Below are 19158 nucleotides of genomic sequence, written 5' to 3' on the forward strand. Positions count from 1 at the left end.
AAACATAAGTGTAGTGGTATTTAAACAATTTTGTTGATTTACGTTAATTTATGGAGCTCTTTATAATTTGAAATGTATTTGAAATAAAAATATTGAAAATAAATTTGGCCGAATTTCGAAATTGAACAGACTTTTCTGCGTGGGAGTCAAATGCTTTATCCGAGACGCTAGTTAAAACACTTGTAATTATGAACGTATCGCATGTAAGCTTGGTGACTCCTGAAGTGTAATTGCTTGGTAAATTACGACCGCGAGGTATTTTCGAAACAATCAAAGAGTTCCAAAACTCTGTAAAATAATGCGTTCAAACAAATCCTTGGAAGTGTTTAGACAATGCATGACAATGTTATTTTAAGAATTTTTTTAAATACAAACTCGATTTAATTGGTATTTTCGCTATGCGTAATGTTCGTTATATGTAGCGGGCAGCTTTAAAACAACGCACAACTCATGTAAAATGTACCTGGATTGACGAGCAAAAGTTGAACCACGCAGCTTGTACATTCATCAAAGAGATCAATGAAGCGAATTTGTATTCTTTGATGCTTCAGCTGAAAGAAACACAATAGAATCATACAAATGCAATATCTCACTCTGCAAATCACTACCGTTCTAGAGTCACTTATGCGGTACAATTGCCGTAACATAACATACATATTAATATAATTTCGGTTTTATATTGACTTTCACTCCGTTATGATTTCTGACAATACCGAATTCTAAGAAACTGAAAGTTAATTACGGGAAAATGTTTAACATGTGCGGTAGTTATACGAAGAAAAATGGCTTCTACCTTAAACGGCCAACGTAAAATTGGTGGCGGTGAAAAGAAATCGAAGTATTTCACCTCCACCATATTCACATGTACTTTAGACATATTAAATTATTAATCAATGATATCCAAGAATTGGTTTTTGTAAAGATTTTCAACATGTTCAAAGTTTTTTATCACTCACTAATGACTATTCCTAAGAACCTAAGAACCATTTTATTGAGATGTTTTATAGGCGAGTTGACATTTTTATCCCCCGCCATAGGCGGAGGGATATTGTTAATTTTGTCATTGCTCTTTTCAATGTTCTCAACTGGTTGAAATTGTTTCTCAATAGATGGGAATGGTGTCAGCTTAAGAACGTTAATAAACTAAGTCTGGAAAATATGGTTTTAATATGACCACATTAACTGAATTATGTTTGGGCATATACGTTTAAATGCGACCTCAATTCTTCTTATGGAGTAGAATATAAAATATACACAGCTGTTGGCATATTTGTTTCTCCATACATCTCTGAATGTCACGTTTTTAAGCAAACCGGTTCATAGGAATGGACATGGTTCATGGAAAAAATAAGTGCATACAGCAATTTCGTAACACTTATTGATATACCTTGTTCCATTTGCAGCCATGAATAAATGAAGACATGTTTGAAATGAAAACGGTTAACGCTTGTTCTGTGTCAGTGTCGCACTTATTCCTTTTATCTTGTAAATCCTTTATGAAACTCTCCATTTCTGTCAACTCAAATTCTTTCTGGAAAACACGCAAACATTTTGTTTGTAATTTACAATAATAATCAAGCATTCATGGCCTTTAACCTAATTTAATATATCATAATATATTACCTTTTCGTGCATGCAATCCTTGACAGATTTACCGTTTTTCAAGAAAAAACCGGACGGTTTATGACAATTGCCTGTCAGTGAGAATCGTAGCTTGCAGCACAACAAACGCTTCGAGTTCCAAGCAAGCACAAGTTTTTCAATGTTGTCTACTTCTTCACAACATTTGGGACCCGTATCATAAACAATGCACAAGCAATCGGCATTTTTGTCTGCATGTGACATTGACTTTTGATGCACATTAAGTTGTTCTCCCAATAAGTCTGCAATGTTTGAAATTAAACGTGTATGACTACATAACTATAAGCGTGAACATTTTAAAGCAAATTGCAAAGTTTTGTACACGCTTTATCACACAGATATTGGTGGTATTTTTGAATTCACAATGTATATACGTTTGTTCCTTAAACAAAGTCAGTGTTAAAAAAAATTAACGTCGAATCTAAAGAGAAACTAAAATAATTTTAATTATGGCAATATGAGACAGTACAGGCAACTTCAATTGAATTTCTAGGGTACAATTACTCTGTCTGAAAAGATAACTATTTGATATATCTGTAATGAATATAAATACAAGTGTATTTGCTAATTATATTGAAACTTCATAATTGTTTTTGTATATAATTCAACTTTTATTATTAAAAAAAAATAAATCAATGGTTACACAGGAATAGATCATACACGGTTCTTGAACGCAAATGTGAGGTTATGTAATGAAACTTATATGAACATTAATTTTAAAACGGAAAATTCATTTTGCCCAGAAAATACACGCTTGCATAAATCAAAATCACATTCACAGAACAATATCGTCAATTACCCTACATGATCAGCGGTTATCTATTCAAGCCAGCACTATTGCATTACTCAATATATAATCATTAAAGGAAACATTTAACACTTGTTGATAAAGAACAGAAGCAACTTTTATTGTCCGTACGTTTCGTTTTTAAATTACAAATTTAAAATTTCTGGCCCCGACTGCTCAAATGTTCTTTAACAGGATTTACTTAAGCATCGTATTATAAAATTGCAATGCAGTTAACAAACATTTAACTGAGCTTGTCATTAACATTTGATTTGAAATAAATAGTATAAATACTATTTCATGCAACACCTTCAGATTTAAGAAGAAAACAACTGCATTATCAAATGGCTTAAGCTATTTTAACTGAAAACATACTGTTGATTGTATAAACAATCGGCCTGGTAATTACATTTTGATTCAGCAAGAAATCATACAACATAAATAAATAAGTGTTATTTTGCTTTATTATTAAACTTTAAATTTAGTAAACAGTAAATCTTCTCCTACCAGCAAATCTCGGAAATAGGATCGTTTGTATCAGGGCATCATAGTCGTTCACAGTTGTTGCCAGAACCTCGTATGTGTGTTTTGACGTAAACGGTTCAGGAAGTACAATGTCGAAACGAAATGCCACTTTGTATGAGTAATTGTAGGCAAGGCATTCATTTTGCCAATTAATTTTGATCAAGCTCTTGTCAGGTTCCATGCCACGTAGAAGTCCGTTTTGTCTGTGTATCTCAATGTAATGCGATAATAAATCTATTGTTATAAAGGGTCCCTCTATGCGACATTCACAATGCGGCAAAGCACATTTGCCACCTGAAGCTTTCATCGTGAAAGCCTGTACCAACAACTTCGTAAACGGACTTCCTTCGTTTCGTAAAGATATGGCCGTATCCGTACTCGCAGTTGCGTTAAATTGAATGAGACGTCGTTCTTCTTTTACTCTGAATATTTCTGGCTGGCAACAGTCCACGAATGCTATGACTTTTTCAACGTGTGTACATTCTTGTATTTTTCTGTTAATGTGTTGCATGCTGACATATTCATTCATGCCAACTTTAAATCCGTCGTTGCCGTGGTGTCCTGAGTAGAGAAACACCAACGTGTGAACATTGTGTCTCATAATCGTCTTAAATGCATCATCAATCCGGACTGACACAGGTTTTGATGTTTGCGTTGTCGAATCAATTGTGATCACAGTGCTAGACATATAACATGACAAACGTGCATTTAACTGATATATTTCACAGTAACAATTGTGTATGCTCCAATAAAAGTTGGATGGGAAAGGTAGTAAAGTGAAGATATAACGGTTTAATATTTTTTTATGAATTGGCTCTTATGTACTGACCCGTAGTGACTTTGACAGATGAGGTGAAAAGACGGGTGTTACACGTGATAGATTGTCTTATGGTGGTTAACATTTACTGCAAATAATCTTTAATTATTGCGAAATTATGGCTGAGACAATACTTTCCTGAATGACATGGAGAGCAGGACGCTCGCACTGACGCGAAGATACACAGATGCACAGACAGTGCAACTGTTATACACCGCTTTTTTCAAATGGAGGCATATTCAACAACAGAAAATGCATACATTATGTTAAATATTGAGCTTCTATTGTACCTAAAAATGCTTTGATGCCCTACACCATTTATATTTCTTCAAATATTTGCAATACATACATTAGTTGACATGGCTTTTACTGCTTTCTTTCAAGTCTTAAGTATTTAGATAGTCTTCAATACAGGAAAATAGAAAAGACATAAATTCTTCCAATATCATGCCTGTCTAGTTTGCAAAAATGATTATATATATAAATTTATTTATTTATTTATATAAATATATTTTTATATTTATTTATTAAATACGGATTGACAATCATGTTATGAAATATATTACGCCAATCTTTTCAGACAGCATTTATACTTTTTATTATTACTTTTTATTTGAAACACATTAAGGTAGGTTATTTGTGGCTTCACATTAATTTAAAATAAAACAGAGCCCCATTGCTTTTAGAATATGTAAGTAATGACCCGTGTTTCATTTTGATCAAATTATAAACAAAGAATGATTATTTTTAATGAGCATAATGCTTAATATTGATAAGAAGAGGGACATTACCTTACACACATCGATGGTAGAACTTTCGATGATATAGCTTGTGCAAACATCATCACATCATTTCGAAACGAATCGTTGTCTTCGTCGAATCCAGCTATTAAAATGGCGCCCCATCCATCTCCTGAATTAGTGTTGTTAAGTGATGAATTTCAAATCAAGAGAAACGTCAATTAAAGTCTAATGCATTTAATGGTCTAATGTGAATGTTTACAGAATAATAACCAATACGTTAATCATATCAAATACATGGTATACTGAAGCCAAGAAGGTGTGTTGAATTTTGGATTTACCTATGATAGATTTGATCTCGTTATCGCACTCCTGACACTTTACTGGATTTATGTACGAATTCCTCATGCAGGCACAACATATTTTGATTTTTGTTGCGCAGTTAGAATGATTTATTTCTGATATTCGGCGAAAGGAAATATCTTCTGCAATACAATATTAGAACGTCTACTGACAATATGATTACATTCATGTGTTAGTCTGGTATTTTATGTGAATTCCTACTTCCATCCATTCTTACTTACTTGTTTTTAATCACACTAAATTTAAAACCAAATTAGAAGCATTATTGAAATACAAAGTAATTGGCAGCAAAACAAGCGTCTATGCGCTGTAAAATAACGGACTCTTGTATCTTTTGGAAACGTTCAATTTGGCTTATCTCGAACACAATACTTATATATGTGTTATGCCGTTTCAGTTTAAAAACTGAAAATTGTTTTGAATATTAAAGGATATTATTATATATTGGAACATGTTAAAGTTCTCGACGCAATATATTATTAAAGCTTGTTTCAACAATGATAAATGTTTAAAATGAAAACAAAAGCATACCAAATAATAAAATTTCAAATGATTTTATGATTTCATCGTTATTTGTGTACAAATTTAACACTACTGTTCAAAGCCGGTTCAAATTAGAACGTGCTTATTCCTGTTATTATTTACCTGAGATGGATTTGTCTGTAAAAACATGTAAATAATTGCCGGTTTTGTTTTATTTTAAAGGTCTCCATCTAGACAAAACCCCTAAATATTCAGACGATGTTTTACAAGAGTGCAATGCACAATTGGTGTGGAACAAATTAACTAGGGAAGGGGGGCATACTACCACAATATCATTCTCAATTGTGTCTTTGAACAAGAAGACGGTCTGGAACATGTTAGCAATACACCTATCCATGAAAATAGAAACGGGGATATATCCCAGGGTAATTATCTCAAGAATTGAGAACACTTTTTTTTACAATAACAAGACGGTCATTATAGCCACAAAGAGCTCTCATTAGTTTTGGGACACCAAATATTGAAGACTTGACCAGGTGATCTAGTTTTTGATCACGCTTAACCCAGATCAAACCGGGCCTATAAACTGTTAAGATAAATATTCTGACAAAGGTTCATCAATACCGAGTCATAACTGTGGCCCTTATGAGGTAACATGTGTTTGGTTTTTACCGGTAACCAGTTTAATACGCATCTGACCCAAATTCAAACTGGGCCTAGATATTATTAAGATATAAACCTTCAGACCAAGTTGTATCAAGCTTGAGTCATAACTGTTGCCCGTAAAGTGATTATATAGTTTCTTAACGCTAGCGACCCAGATTTCAACTTAGGTAAAAAATTGTTAAAATATACATTATGGTCAAGTTTCATTAATATTGAGTCATAAATATGGTCTCTAGAGCATTGACATGGTGAACTAGTCTTAGCAAAATCTGTCCCAGATTAGAACCCGCCATTGACATTGTCAAGATAAACAGGCAGAAATATATATGAACGCTATCGTCGTAACAAGAAAGTTCTGAGATTTGACCTGTTGGCCTAGTTTTGTTTTGACGAACATGATAAAGATTCAAACTGGGCCTAGATTTTATGAAAATAAACATTTTGGTCAAGTTTCATCAAGATTGACTTTTTGCTCTAGCGCTTAAAAAGAAATATACGATTTTACCAGGTGACCTAGTCAGACGGTTTTGAAACGTACGGAGTCCATATTGAGCTCGGCCTAGCTTTCGTCAACAAAATCGTTTTAACATCGTTTCTACGTAATTTGACCAGGTAACAAGATTTTTTCTTACATTTGACCTAGGTTTTGGACACACGTGACGCAGTTTCGATGTAGTCCTAGATATTGTCCAGATAAACATTTTGACAACGTAACATCAAGATTGAGTCAAGAGTTATATGTGTTGATTCTAGAATTATAAAACAGCTTTCCTTAGATACGACCTGATGACCATATTTTTGACGCAGGTGGCTTGGATTCGTATTCGGCCCATATATTGTCAAGATTAACAATCTGGTTAAGTTTTATAACGATTTATTTATGAATCTGATCTCTTTAGTGGTAACACGACTTTCATACAATTTGACATGATGACCTTTTAATGCACGTGACCTAGATTCAAATAGAAACTAGGTAGTGCAAAGATAAATACACTGATCAAGTTTAATCAGCATTGAATAATACGTGTTGCCTTTTTAGAAAGGCTAAACACTTTTTCTTAGATGTGATCCGTTGACATAGTTTTTGGACGCACGTGGTCTAGAGTCAAACTCAGCACAGTAAATGTCAATATAAAAATGTTGACCTAGATTTGAACTTAACATAGATATTGTCAAGAAAAAATATTATGACCAAGTTAAATCATGAGTGAGACATAAATTTAGCTTATAGAGTGCAAACAAGAGAGATTTAACTCGTAATTTTTTAATCGTTTTTACATAAATGTTAATTGAAATTGTTGACGTAAAATTGTGGTAAACTCTTAATACCGATCGAATCGCGACTGGATCGTCAGATTTCTTGTCCCTTCTTATGATAAATGCAACCATTTGCCGTTTCAGGTTTTCTAACATACTATTTACCAATTATCACGGATATGTCTGATAGAAAGGATATCAAGTTTGATAACAAGCCAAACGATATGGTTTCCCATGAGGTCCATCTTAATAACATGATTATATTTTTGTCCAAGACCTTGCTTATTTATTTTATATATGCCAAGTTCTTGAAATTACGCACAATAAAACCATACACATCTAACATTAATTCACAGATTATCACCAAATACGCTTCATACTTGTATCAAAGACATTGAATGATAACTCAATAGTTAATGCAATCAATTACTAACCTTTTTCCAATTGTCCATTAACTATACATATTTCGCAGTTATTGTCATCTAAGACCGACCACTTTTGTATTGATTCTTTGATTAAAATCGACTGTAATTAAAGTAAGACAACAATTTATCTACGTGCTTTTATTAACAACAGCTGCAATGAAAATCTTATTTTCTCAATATATATAATGGAAGAAAGAAAACACGTTTAGAACATACACAATAATTGATGAACGCGGACTATCGAATACATTTTTTAAGAGTTGTTATTTTTTCTGAAAATCATATTTATGTACGTACTTAACAAGTACATTGTATCAAGAGGTTTATACTGGCCCTAAAGTGCTCGCATGAGTTCAAGGCATTCCAACTGTTGAATACTTGACCTATTGATTTATTTTGTGGCCCATGTAAACTCAGCAAGTTGACTCACATTAAAAAACGGACTAGATATTTTCAAGATAAAAATTCTAAGTTTCAATAATACTGAATCGAAAATGTTGCCTGTATAGTTGTAACACGTTTTTGTTAATATTTTACCAGGTGACTCAGATATTTTGTCGTAGATTCAAACTAGACTTAGATATTACCAAGATAACTATTCTAACCAATTGTAATCAAGATTGTGTCATGAATGTAACTTCAATCTTTCTCTAAGATTTGACTTGGTGACCTAGTTTTCGGAAGCTCGTTAATAAGATTTAGTGATTACATGAACATTCTTTCCAAGATTCAACAAGGTTGAATCATAACTATGAGCTCTAGAGAATTAACAACCTTTTTCTTAGACTTAACGTTGTTACTTTTTTTGACAAACCAGAGTTGAACGCGGCCTAGGTAGTGTCATGATAAATATTCTGACTAAATTTTATCAAGATTACTTCATACACGTGGCCTCTTAAGTTGTAACATGTTTTCATTTTAAATTTTACATTGAGAAGTGCTTTTGGATGCACGTTACCCAGACTCGAACTCGGCCTTAATATGGTCAAGACAATGCCGCAATACGTTTCATAAAGATGGAGTCATAACTGAGGCTACTACAGTTGTACCAATGTTTTTATAAGATTAAACTAACAGACCTTGTTTTTGACGCACGTTATAATGAATCTTAATCCAATAAATGATTGAGATAGCTCTTTTGATCAACTTTTATAAAACTTGGATGACTTTTATGACCTCATGAGCAATACAAAGCTATAAGTTCAGGACATACGACATTTATACGACACACGTCGCACAATGCCGGACATGGACTGACCACAATAACTTACCATTCTTCGTGCTCATGTGAGTTTAAAATACTACCAATACGTGAGATGCGTAAACAACACCCAACCGAGTAATTTTATATGTTTCAAACTATTATTTCAAGCTTCTTAATCCGCACAACAAATTAGTTTAAAATATTAAATATTGCGGGTTGTGGCAACGTTTAGTATAACTATGTGTTTAGTATAAGATTCTCACCTTCAATGATGTGCGTATTAAAGCTGATGATATTTGGCCACTTGTTTCGTCATCATCTACGCTAGATATGCATTGACTTGCTATACTGGACACACTCTTCCAGACATAATCAATTGTCCATATGCGTCTCTAAAACATGACAAAGAAATATAATTATAATAACTATTGTGTTCATGATCGTTTGTGTTTAGCTACTAAATATTATACCTTAGTTTTAACATTCCTGCACATAATCATATTCGAAGGTGTTCTCGTGTAAGGGTTTAATATCACTTAATGAGATTAAGACAAAACATTAACGTTCAAGCACAATAACGGAAATCTGATTTGCTTGTTTCGCGATTGTACGTGGATGAAGTTCATATTTTTCCTGCTATTAACAATCAGGAATGTGCATGTTTATCAATCGATGTTGAATTCCATGTCTTGTCAAATTGTTGAATGGGCTAATTATTATACAATGTCGTTTTTATAATCAAAAAGCAATAAAACCCTAAACAAATGGATCTTGAGAGCGAAAACACAAATATGCACTTAATCCACACAATTCCAATGCTTTAGATAAAACTTCACCGAAATAATATACGTTCTGATATTATCCGAAAACAAAGTACTGATGAAGGACATAAGGAACCTTGTTGTAGTATTTTTTTCGGGATATGCACAAAGCAGCGAATATATACTTCCTATTTTGGTGCATCATACACACCAACTAAAAACATTTTCAACTTCTAATAGTTGTAATCCTACGCCGTTGTGCTCACCTTTTAGGGAACTGTAGTTCATTTTTATAGCGTCAAAAAACAGAGAGAAATTAGCACAAACCAGTAGACAGCCTGTGGACGCCATTTTAAAATCACGGATGGTACGTAGTGTTCGACTTTCTAGTTTACCCGCAACTGTTAACTTAAATACCTGATGGGATTTATACATTGGTAATACACGACTAATTGAAGATTAAATCTAGTAAAATCCAGACCATAGTGACTTCCAGAAAACGCGCATATACACATTAATGCAAATATTTTTGGCAATTAAGAAACGATTAAGGCCCGTTTAATGTTTTGTTTTAATTAATTTATTTAATAAAAATAGTCTTCAATATTTAAATTAAAGTTAGATTGAATGTAAATAAGGAAAAAATGAAAATCAGCGCGTTAGATGAGCGCCTGCTCTATGAAACAATCGAGACAATCTTCGCATTGACAAAAATGCTCCAGGTGAAAACAAAGGAGAGCAGCTGTTTTAGCCCGACAGTGAAAATAAGAAAATTGTCTAAGTTATTTACTCCATTTAGCATTAAATTGTGTCTACGCCCAAACAATGTAATGACCTATGCTTAACCTTTCGTGGATTAGTTTTCGTTAAACACGGTAGAAAATTTGTTTCTGTATATCATAATAAATATTTTTATGCTATTGAATCACAAATGTTCTGCATTATATTATAAAGCAAGATAATTTAAATTTCATTAAGAATTCAATTGAATTGATATCGATATATTATGTTTGGGCTGCAGTTATCTGTTTTAGGCACCGGCCTCAAGCTAATATGGCAACCATCAACACAATGACGAGGTTAATAAGAAATAAACTAAGTATAATTTATTATATTGATATTATATTTTCAATTTAATTAGCATTCCCATTTACAACAGGCATTAACGTTTCCTCTCAAGGTTTATGTAACCTATAGTGTGTTAGTGTTGGGTCTAAAGTAGCATGCGTTTATGGAAGTATTTGCCTTTGATCAATAATTTGGTGTAGGCGTCTTCAAAATACAGGATATAGATAAAGAAATGGTTCATATAGTGAACAATGGAACTCCAGATAGTAAATCAGGAAAGATATTCAAAATTACTTGACACATATGTGTACTGGCAAGTCAAATGTCGCAAATAGGCTTTAATTTTTCAAAGCTAGTTAGATATGATGTTGTATCCCATTTTTATACCGACATTGACGGTATAACACCCTATGGAATAAACTAGCCTGTCTCCCACCTTGTTGAATATACCTGTTGCGTGCACGTACTTTTAATTCTACCACTGAATGATTTTTTCATAAGAAATCTCTAGAGTCGGGAAAACTTTAGCTTTAAAATTATACGACCTTCAACCTTTAGATCTAGTCTAAGGACATAATTTTTCGCCATCCGTATAATGAATCAGCTGATTGATGGCGTCATAAAATGACATACTTATTGCGTCATGTTTTGTGATGTCATCTTTTGGTGTACACGAAACTACTATACTAGTAGTATGCGCTGTCTGGGAATAAAACATTGAAGACGCGCATTTTTTTCGTGTTAATGTATCCTGGATGATAGTATGAAAACGTGCATATTCTATGGACTACTTACCTCGGATGGAACCGGTAGAACGAAGGATTTAGATCTACATGTAGATCTAGCTTATTCGTGTTTGTGATATTAAGAATGTGCGTGCCCATTTGGATGTAAAATTGTGTGTGTAGAGCATACTGATGGTGTGTATTTTATTTCAGTAGTCTATTCAAATTGTTTTGCTTATGGATGTAAGTAAACGTAAGGGTATTTTCTTTGATGAATAAACTTTGTCTTTGTTATTTTATCAAAGAAAGTCTATTCCGTAATAATTACCCGTTTGCAACAAGTGTTTCATAGCTTGATATAATTATTACGGATTATCTTGTATTTAGGTCACAAACTACAGGACGTGAAGACTAGATTTAGACGCCATCAAAATCTGCAGCGTCCATGAACAAATTTGGCGAGTATAGTTTTTTGTTAATTATTTTTAGAACGACTCTGTGTGTAAATCTACATGTACATATATGTTGACGTCGACATCATTTTGTCAGGAGCAATCGCCGCAATATTGGATTTTGATCATTTTCTTTCGAAAATAAAATAAATAAAATCTTCTTTTCGCGGTCGAAATGTGTTACAATTTGCATGCTGCGTAAAATTGAATTGAGACATATGGTGATGTTTTTTTCTCGTTTGACAGTTTTTTGTGGAAAATTTGTTAAGACCAATTTGCGTACCAAAACAAATACATTCTCTATCACTACGCATGGTTACATTCGTTAGATTTTAAGCACTTTTAAGAATGATTTAAAATTATTGTTAAGGTTATTAGATCTATTTATGGTAAATATCACGTTGAAAAAATGGGATAAATATAATACTAGGTTAGCGTTGAATACAGAGAAGTTTATGTTGCTCGGCTCGAACACCGAAAGCGCTCGCCAAGGCTCGCACTCCCGGCGTTCTAAGCCACGCAACATAAACTTCTCTTTATTCAGCGCTAACCTAGTATTCTCTCTATATATATTTATCATATTGTGCGCAACCAAATGACATTTAAATATGTTACGAAAATAAAATTGAGTTCATGTTAACATACCTACAAGCTTTTTCAAACCATACGATTAAAATTACAAATACACATTCACCTGTATCACATCTTCAAAATTCACCATGTCCAACCGTCCCAGTGGTGTCTGAGAACGACATGGTCCCTCAGGACCTAGGCCGGTTAATATTTCCCGAATAACTGGAAAAAGGAATTATAACACATATATAACTAACAAAATAAAGAAGCATACTGGTCAACGTTAATATGTGTTATATTGCCTGTGAACTCGTCATGAAACAAAATAATTAAATGCGAAAGAAAATTATCAAAATTAAGACATTTGACAAAAAAGCAAAGAGCCAATAACAAAAGATGTAAAGAAGGTGTGTATTTCAATGATATCAACAATCAAACACCTTACACATGATCAGATGGAAAGTTCATCCCCTTTATACGTAAGTGGTGCTTTTTCTATATAAATTTGGACTATAACAAACATAATTTACTGAAGTCTTACCAACACCGAAAGCATAATAATCCAGTAAAGGGCTCGTTTTGTGAACACCTGGTGGACGGTATAATTCGGTTCCTGCTAAAGGCGCTGTTGTTATATTGCTTCCTGTCATTGACTCCCTTGACAAGCCAAAATCTATCAACCTAGCGTTGAATTTGTTGTCAAGCACGATGTTCTTTGACTTGATGTCCAGATGTAGAATGGTTCCCCTGTTTGAAAGATAAAGAATATGAAAACAAATACTTAAACTTTGGACGCAGGGTCAGTAATATCTGAGACCTCTACTGGCAATGATATCATCTGATAAAACTAGCTAGCATCTTCGTGAGCAGGATAAAGGAAAACAATGTTAGTGCGTGTCTCTATGGATATTCTTTCCCAGTATGCATCCGAGCCGCTTGCATACAAGACATTCATACAATATTAAAAAAGCGAAATAGTCGGTATACTTAATTAATCCTTTCGGAACACTTTGTGAATGCATTTGGAAGAATCTGTACACTGTAGTGACTTGAACAAACACTGTTTATATACAATTCCGACAAAAACAGTAATCGGAAACAAAAAAAGTGTGAACAAGAGGCGCTGTCGGCTTAAGAGATCGAATATGGTTCAGAGATTATTGGCTTTCAAATGTTTGTTTTTTAATTCACGTTCTTAATTTGAGGTCAATATAAATATGACAATGGAAGACATACCGAAACGAATTACTTGTATGCATGTAGTCTATTCCACATGCTATCTGGTAGCTCACTTTCAGTCTTGTTTTCCAGTCAAGAAGAACGTTGTCTCCGTTGTCGGATCGAAGTGCATCGAACAGATCACCATTTTCAAAATACGGTGAAATCAAGTAACATACACTGTAATGTTAATGATATATTTATAGAAAATAATATCAAATAACGACCGTCACTGTTAAAATAAGAGGATGTTATGATGTTCTAAAGGAGATGTGTGAATTAATATAAATTTAACATTAACGCACTTACACACAAGCACGCACGCTTGAACGCACTCACACACAAGCACGCACGCTTACACCCACACCCGCACACACACACGCGCGCGCGCACACACACATAGATGTATGCATGTACTTCAGAGTGTGCATGCGTACCTGCGTGCGTTGGTGCGTATTCATTCGTGCGTTCGTGTGTGTCGTTGCAGTCATGCACAATTAAGTCCGCACAAGAGGTGAAGTAATTAAATGTAACATTGAAACATTATATCAAAAATTACTTTTTAAAAATATTGTACCTCATATTTATTTGTCCGCCTTTATTTATATGACCGGGTTATGTATGTTAGGTATGTTTTAAATAAATAAACACTATATAAAGTTGTCACCATTGTTTGTTATATGTGCGTGCTTAATATAATTTCAAATGACAAAACTGATCGGATTACACAAAGCTAATTTGGGAGAGAACAACTTTTGACAGTGGTTGACACTGACGATTTTTTTTCTACATGGATATAGTGAAAGTGCATGAACGTTCACGGACAATGACTTTACCTTTAGTTCAAAATATATTGATACAACCACTAATAATATCGAGTCAATATGTCGAATGCAATATCAGTGAGCTCGCTGAAAGGTCAAGGTGATAATTATGAATTGCAGCTTAACAATTTTAGGACACACGAATGTGTTGATGATTTTAATTGATCAATGACATGATCGCCTAAATGAAGGGCAAAAAGCATGTTCGTTTACAAAGTTGTGTCAATACTATCGTTTATTTTATAACATACGTATTTTAATGCAATGTATTATTACTGATAACAATTTATATAGGGTTAAACTAGAGAAATGTTGCAACACATGGGGGGAGTTTTATACCGATTAAGTGTGGTCATAAACACAGTCTATTAAATATTGGCACATTTGTGTATATTATATTACGCATGGTATAGATGAGTTTTATAACAAGAGGACCAAGATAGCCCAGAATCGCTTACACGAATTCTTATTCTGATACAAGAATGATCTTGGCTAAGAGACGATTTTATGTAATACAATAACGAAAACAAGTTACGAACAAGGCGAGCCAAATTTTGAACACAAAGTCAAGTTTTTAATAATTTAAATCGAAGATCACTCTATGTTTTTACATACTGTATTCGAAATCGCTTGGTTTGATGGTTATATATGATAACATGTGTAATTTTGTCATTATATACAATTAAGGGAAATATGTAACTATTAGAGCAGAGCCAGTATTACCCACACACAAGATTTGAACAAACTGGATAGAGAACCGCTATACCGCTATACAATAGCAAATGTCATATACCAGACCATCATCATTAGTATCATCATCACCATCATTATTTATATCACAAGTAGGTGTTGTTTTATTAGTAGTAGTAACAGTAATTGTAATGGTAGAAGTGCTCGAAGAAGTAGTAGTAGTAGTAGTAGTAGTAGTAGTAGTAGTAGTAGTAGTAGTAGTAGTAGTAGTAGTAGTAGAAGTAGTAGTAGTAGTAGAAGTAGTAGTAGAAGTAGTAGTAGTAGTAGTAGTAGTAGTAGTAGTAGTAGTAGTAGTAGTAGTAGTAGTAGTAGTAGTAGTAGTAGCAGCAGCAGTAGTAGTAGTAGTAGTAGTAGTAGTAGTAGTAGTAGTAGTAGTAGTAGTAGTAGTAGTAGTAGAAATAGCAGTAGAAGTAGAATTTGTAGTAGTACAAGTAGAAGTAGTATACTCATTTTCACCTGTAACGCAAATAAAACGGCTGCATTTACACATGTATTGCATCTCACAATCTATCTGAGCTTACTCTGAATCAAAATAACCCGACTTAAAACTGTTTAAACATATTCATGACAATTGTATCATTTCTATGAAGAAATATATTGTACGAGAACCTGAACGGACGAGTATTTGGGAATGGAAGAACATTCCATGACATTCATCAGATATTACGGTTCTCGACGAGATAAATGAATAAAAATGTCATCAAAGCAACGAGTTGACCTACATTATACCTTGCACCTAGGAGTTGATAATTGTTAAGTTGAAGTTCAAATAATAAACTACTTAAAGAATATAAAAAATATTACTTTTACGTCGTGTATTTATGCTACATTTTGCTTTAGCGTAGTAATGCTCGTTCGAATTGTTGATGAAATCGCATAAAGATTAAAATATTCAAATATGTACATTCGTGAAGATTCTAAATGTAACAAAATCAGTTAATAAATAAGAAAGGCATTATAAAAATCGTAAATGTTTCTTTAGAAGTTCGACGGAGTGTCGTTCTCATCTATCAACAAAGCTTTTCCGTTTCTTTCGTTTCCGTTTGCATAATCTTACCCTATCGACAGATCATCGTGGTATGCCAACAGTGGAACGATAGCAAAGTGTCTCACGCGTGATGCCAGCTTCTCCTAAAACAGCGCTGATGTAAGTACTTTTTTTGTTTAAATCAAACGAACGAGTACTAAGTAGCTATAATATATTTAGAGATGCGTATATCATGGTGTTCACGTTTCTGATTAGGCAAATTACCACATATAACTCATAATACACATACTCACATTTTTAACGGACCCGAAAAGTTGCGTCTGAGATTTTGAATTCTCATTATCTCCTCCAATTTCCTTTAGGACAAGTCTGTGTTTGAATCCAGGAATAGGAACGCGAGCTTTAACAAAAAAGTAAGACTTGCAAAATGTACGAATGGAAGATTCAGGGCCCTCAATCCATTTTAGGGGAAGCGAGTCTCCACATAGCAGGGGGAATTTTCGCGGCGTTTCCCTTTTTGGGGGATTTTTTACTTACTATCTAATTATTACATTTGTACATGTTTGCACTAAATTCATTGCTTATTTCATAATTTAGTATGTTTGACAAGATTAAATTAAAATAGAATTGAGATATAATAATCATGAGACATGTATCTATAAAAAAATATTTGTTTTTTGTTTTTAGGGGGATTTTTCCCCAAAAAAGGGGAAAAAGTATACTTTTCAGGGGGGGGGGGGAATGCGGCCATGGATTTGACAGATTGAGGGCCCTGACATTAAACTAGATTATACGGTAACAGTTAACAAATACTAATCAAGATATTACATGATGAAGTTGTAATAGTTATTATAGTATTGTGGTTATTGTTTTATTTAATGCATATATAATAATCATAGATAGATATGTACATATATATATGCTTACAAATATATATTTTACCGAAACCACCACCCTTGTTCGTTAGGTCGGAACAATTTTTTATTCTCATGAGAAAAGATTTGCTAAGTTCAACTAATCTGCCATCTTGTAAATGTGATGCAATCTCTTCGACTTCGCTCTCATTCAAACCACCATGCATTTCAAGTTTTCCGTCCATTTCACTGACTTCTGCAATAATATATGATATCGATAAAAATTATTACTACAAATATTTTGGATTAATGTTTATTTCTCTTAAATGGATTTCTTTACATTAAGCATACACTCGATTCAGTTTTCGAACCTGTTTTATTAGAACTAATGACATTATCAAATGATTTCAAGACAACTTTAACTTGATATGTTATTTTACGCAAATTAAGATACAGTACAGCTCACGCAAAACCAACAAAATCCGCGGCTATGCCGCGGACACACTCTTTTGTTTTCGAAATTACTCGGCATCCACAACGAGTATTCCCTCGGCATCATGCCGAGGCACTCCGCGATAATTCGCGGAGTTACGCCGCGTCTGTTTCTGCCTCGGCATATATCCGCGGCATCACGCCGCGTCTTTACACGCGGCGATTTGCCGAACAAAATACATATGTTTACATCTGCGTGATTGTGTAAACCTTTGGTCAGCTTCTCTGCATACGAAACTTGATACATAATGATTTTGTAGGTCATTATAACCATATCAATGAACCTTACACAGTTTAATCCCGAACATGATCTCGGAAACAAGATTTGCTTTAAACATCGAAAATAACATATTGAGCATCATAAGATTTGCGAAAATCCATATGAGAACCAAACAACTATACATATAGAAAATAAATATAAATACTGTTGACAATTTTAATAAAAACTTATATTCGTTTATATTTAAAAATGATAACTTTCACTTCGTCCCGATTTTCAGAAATGGCCATGTACATGTTGCATCTAAATATAAATTCAATAAACGAAATTATCGGGCAATATATTGAAACATTAAACTCGGCATAAATGTGACTACCAAAATAATGTTGCGACGCCAAACAGTATCATTATTGTGACAATTAAATACACGTGTTAATCTGCTGTTCTCTTAGAAATTGCGCGAAAATAAAGATGACTTGTGTAATATCACGTTATCTGCCTGAAAAGCGTGAGCATTTTCATTGTAATCTAAATAAATCCGTGCAAATAACAAGTTATACAAGCGTATGCGAATGCAAAAGGAAATGCAGTGAGAACCCCGCCTTAAAATATCGAATTTTATACTGAAACATTAGGCGGTTAATCATTTGATTTGTCGGCATTTTTTTATACTGAAACATTAGGCTGTTAATCTTTTGATTTGTCGGCATTTTGTTTCATTTCGGACTCCAGGCAGTTTTCAGATCATAATCTCAGTGCTTTATTACCCGAACTCGTTAGTTTCTGGACACGTGTGCTACTGAAAATAACCACCGGTTATGGCCCAAACAAGCACAAAGTGTCTAGTCTCCCGTGTGTTTTATCCCTAAATGTTAGATAAGCACGTGCACTATTAACTATTATGTTGGTCAGTACAAAAGGCCTTCTTAAAACCGCCGACTGCGTCTTTGTTTTATTGCGTCATCAAGCACCGATAAACCAATATCCCGTGTATTACAAAAACACACACTTTAGATAAGCACGTGTCGTCTGTCAAAACCATAATTTATCAGTAAACATATCGAAGTAATTCTCGTATATGATCTCGGAAACGGGACTTGCTTTAAACATTTACCATTACGATATTTTTTTTTCATAAGATTTTCTTCAAAAAACAAATGAGACCCAATCAAACATACACAGACAAAACAAAATATAAATAATTATGACAAATTGAATGGAAAAAAAACGTTGGTATATTTTCGAAAAATCGCTTTTCCTTTCTCCCAATTTTCAGAAAATGACTTATACATGTTGCATAAAATCTAAATATAGATGACGCTGTT

General features: G+C 33.6%; 1 protein-coding gene across 1 annotated transcript in view; it reads right to left on the minus strand.

Moving 5' to 3' along the window:
• Nucleotides 1-19158, minus strand: part of LOC127835488 (uncharacterized) — a 36907-nt gene that overhangs the window by 3294 nt on the left and 14455 nt on the right. The window contains exons 3-16 of the mRNA XM_052361931.1: nt 17195-17377; nt 16561-16667; nt 16337-16410; nt 13724-13885; nt 13029-13234; nt 12609-12709; nt 9172-9300; nt 7714-7804; nt 4852-4995; nt 4562-4682; nt 2936-3633; nt 1624-1883; nt 1388-1531; nt 464-551 (exon numbers count right to left, since the gene is read on the minus strand). Of these exons, the coding sequence (XP_052217891.1) occupies nt 464-551; nt 1388-1531; nt 1624-1883; nt 2936-3633; nt 4562-4682; nt 4852-4995; nt 7714-7804; nt 9172-9300; nt 12609-12709; nt 13029-13234; nt 13724-13885; nt 16337-16410; nt 16561-16667; nt 17195-17377 (2508 nt within the window). The remainder of the gene's footprint in view (nt 1-463; nt 552-1387; nt 1532-1623; nt 1884-2935; nt 3634-4561; nt 4683-4851; nt 4996-7713; nt 7805-9171; nt 9301-12608; nt 12710-13028; nt 13235-13723; nt 13886-16336; nt 16411-16560; nt 16668-17194; nt 17378-19158) is intronic.

This window comes from Dreissena polymorpha, chromosome 6, assembly GCF_020536995.1.
Source record: "Dreissena polymorpha isolate Duluth1 chromosome 6, UMN_Dpol_1.0, whole genome shotgun sequence".
In the NCBI taxonomy this organism is placed as follows: domain Eukaryota; kingdom Metazoa; phylum Mollusca; class Bivalvia; order Myida; family Dreissenidae; genus Dreissena; species Dreissena polymorpha.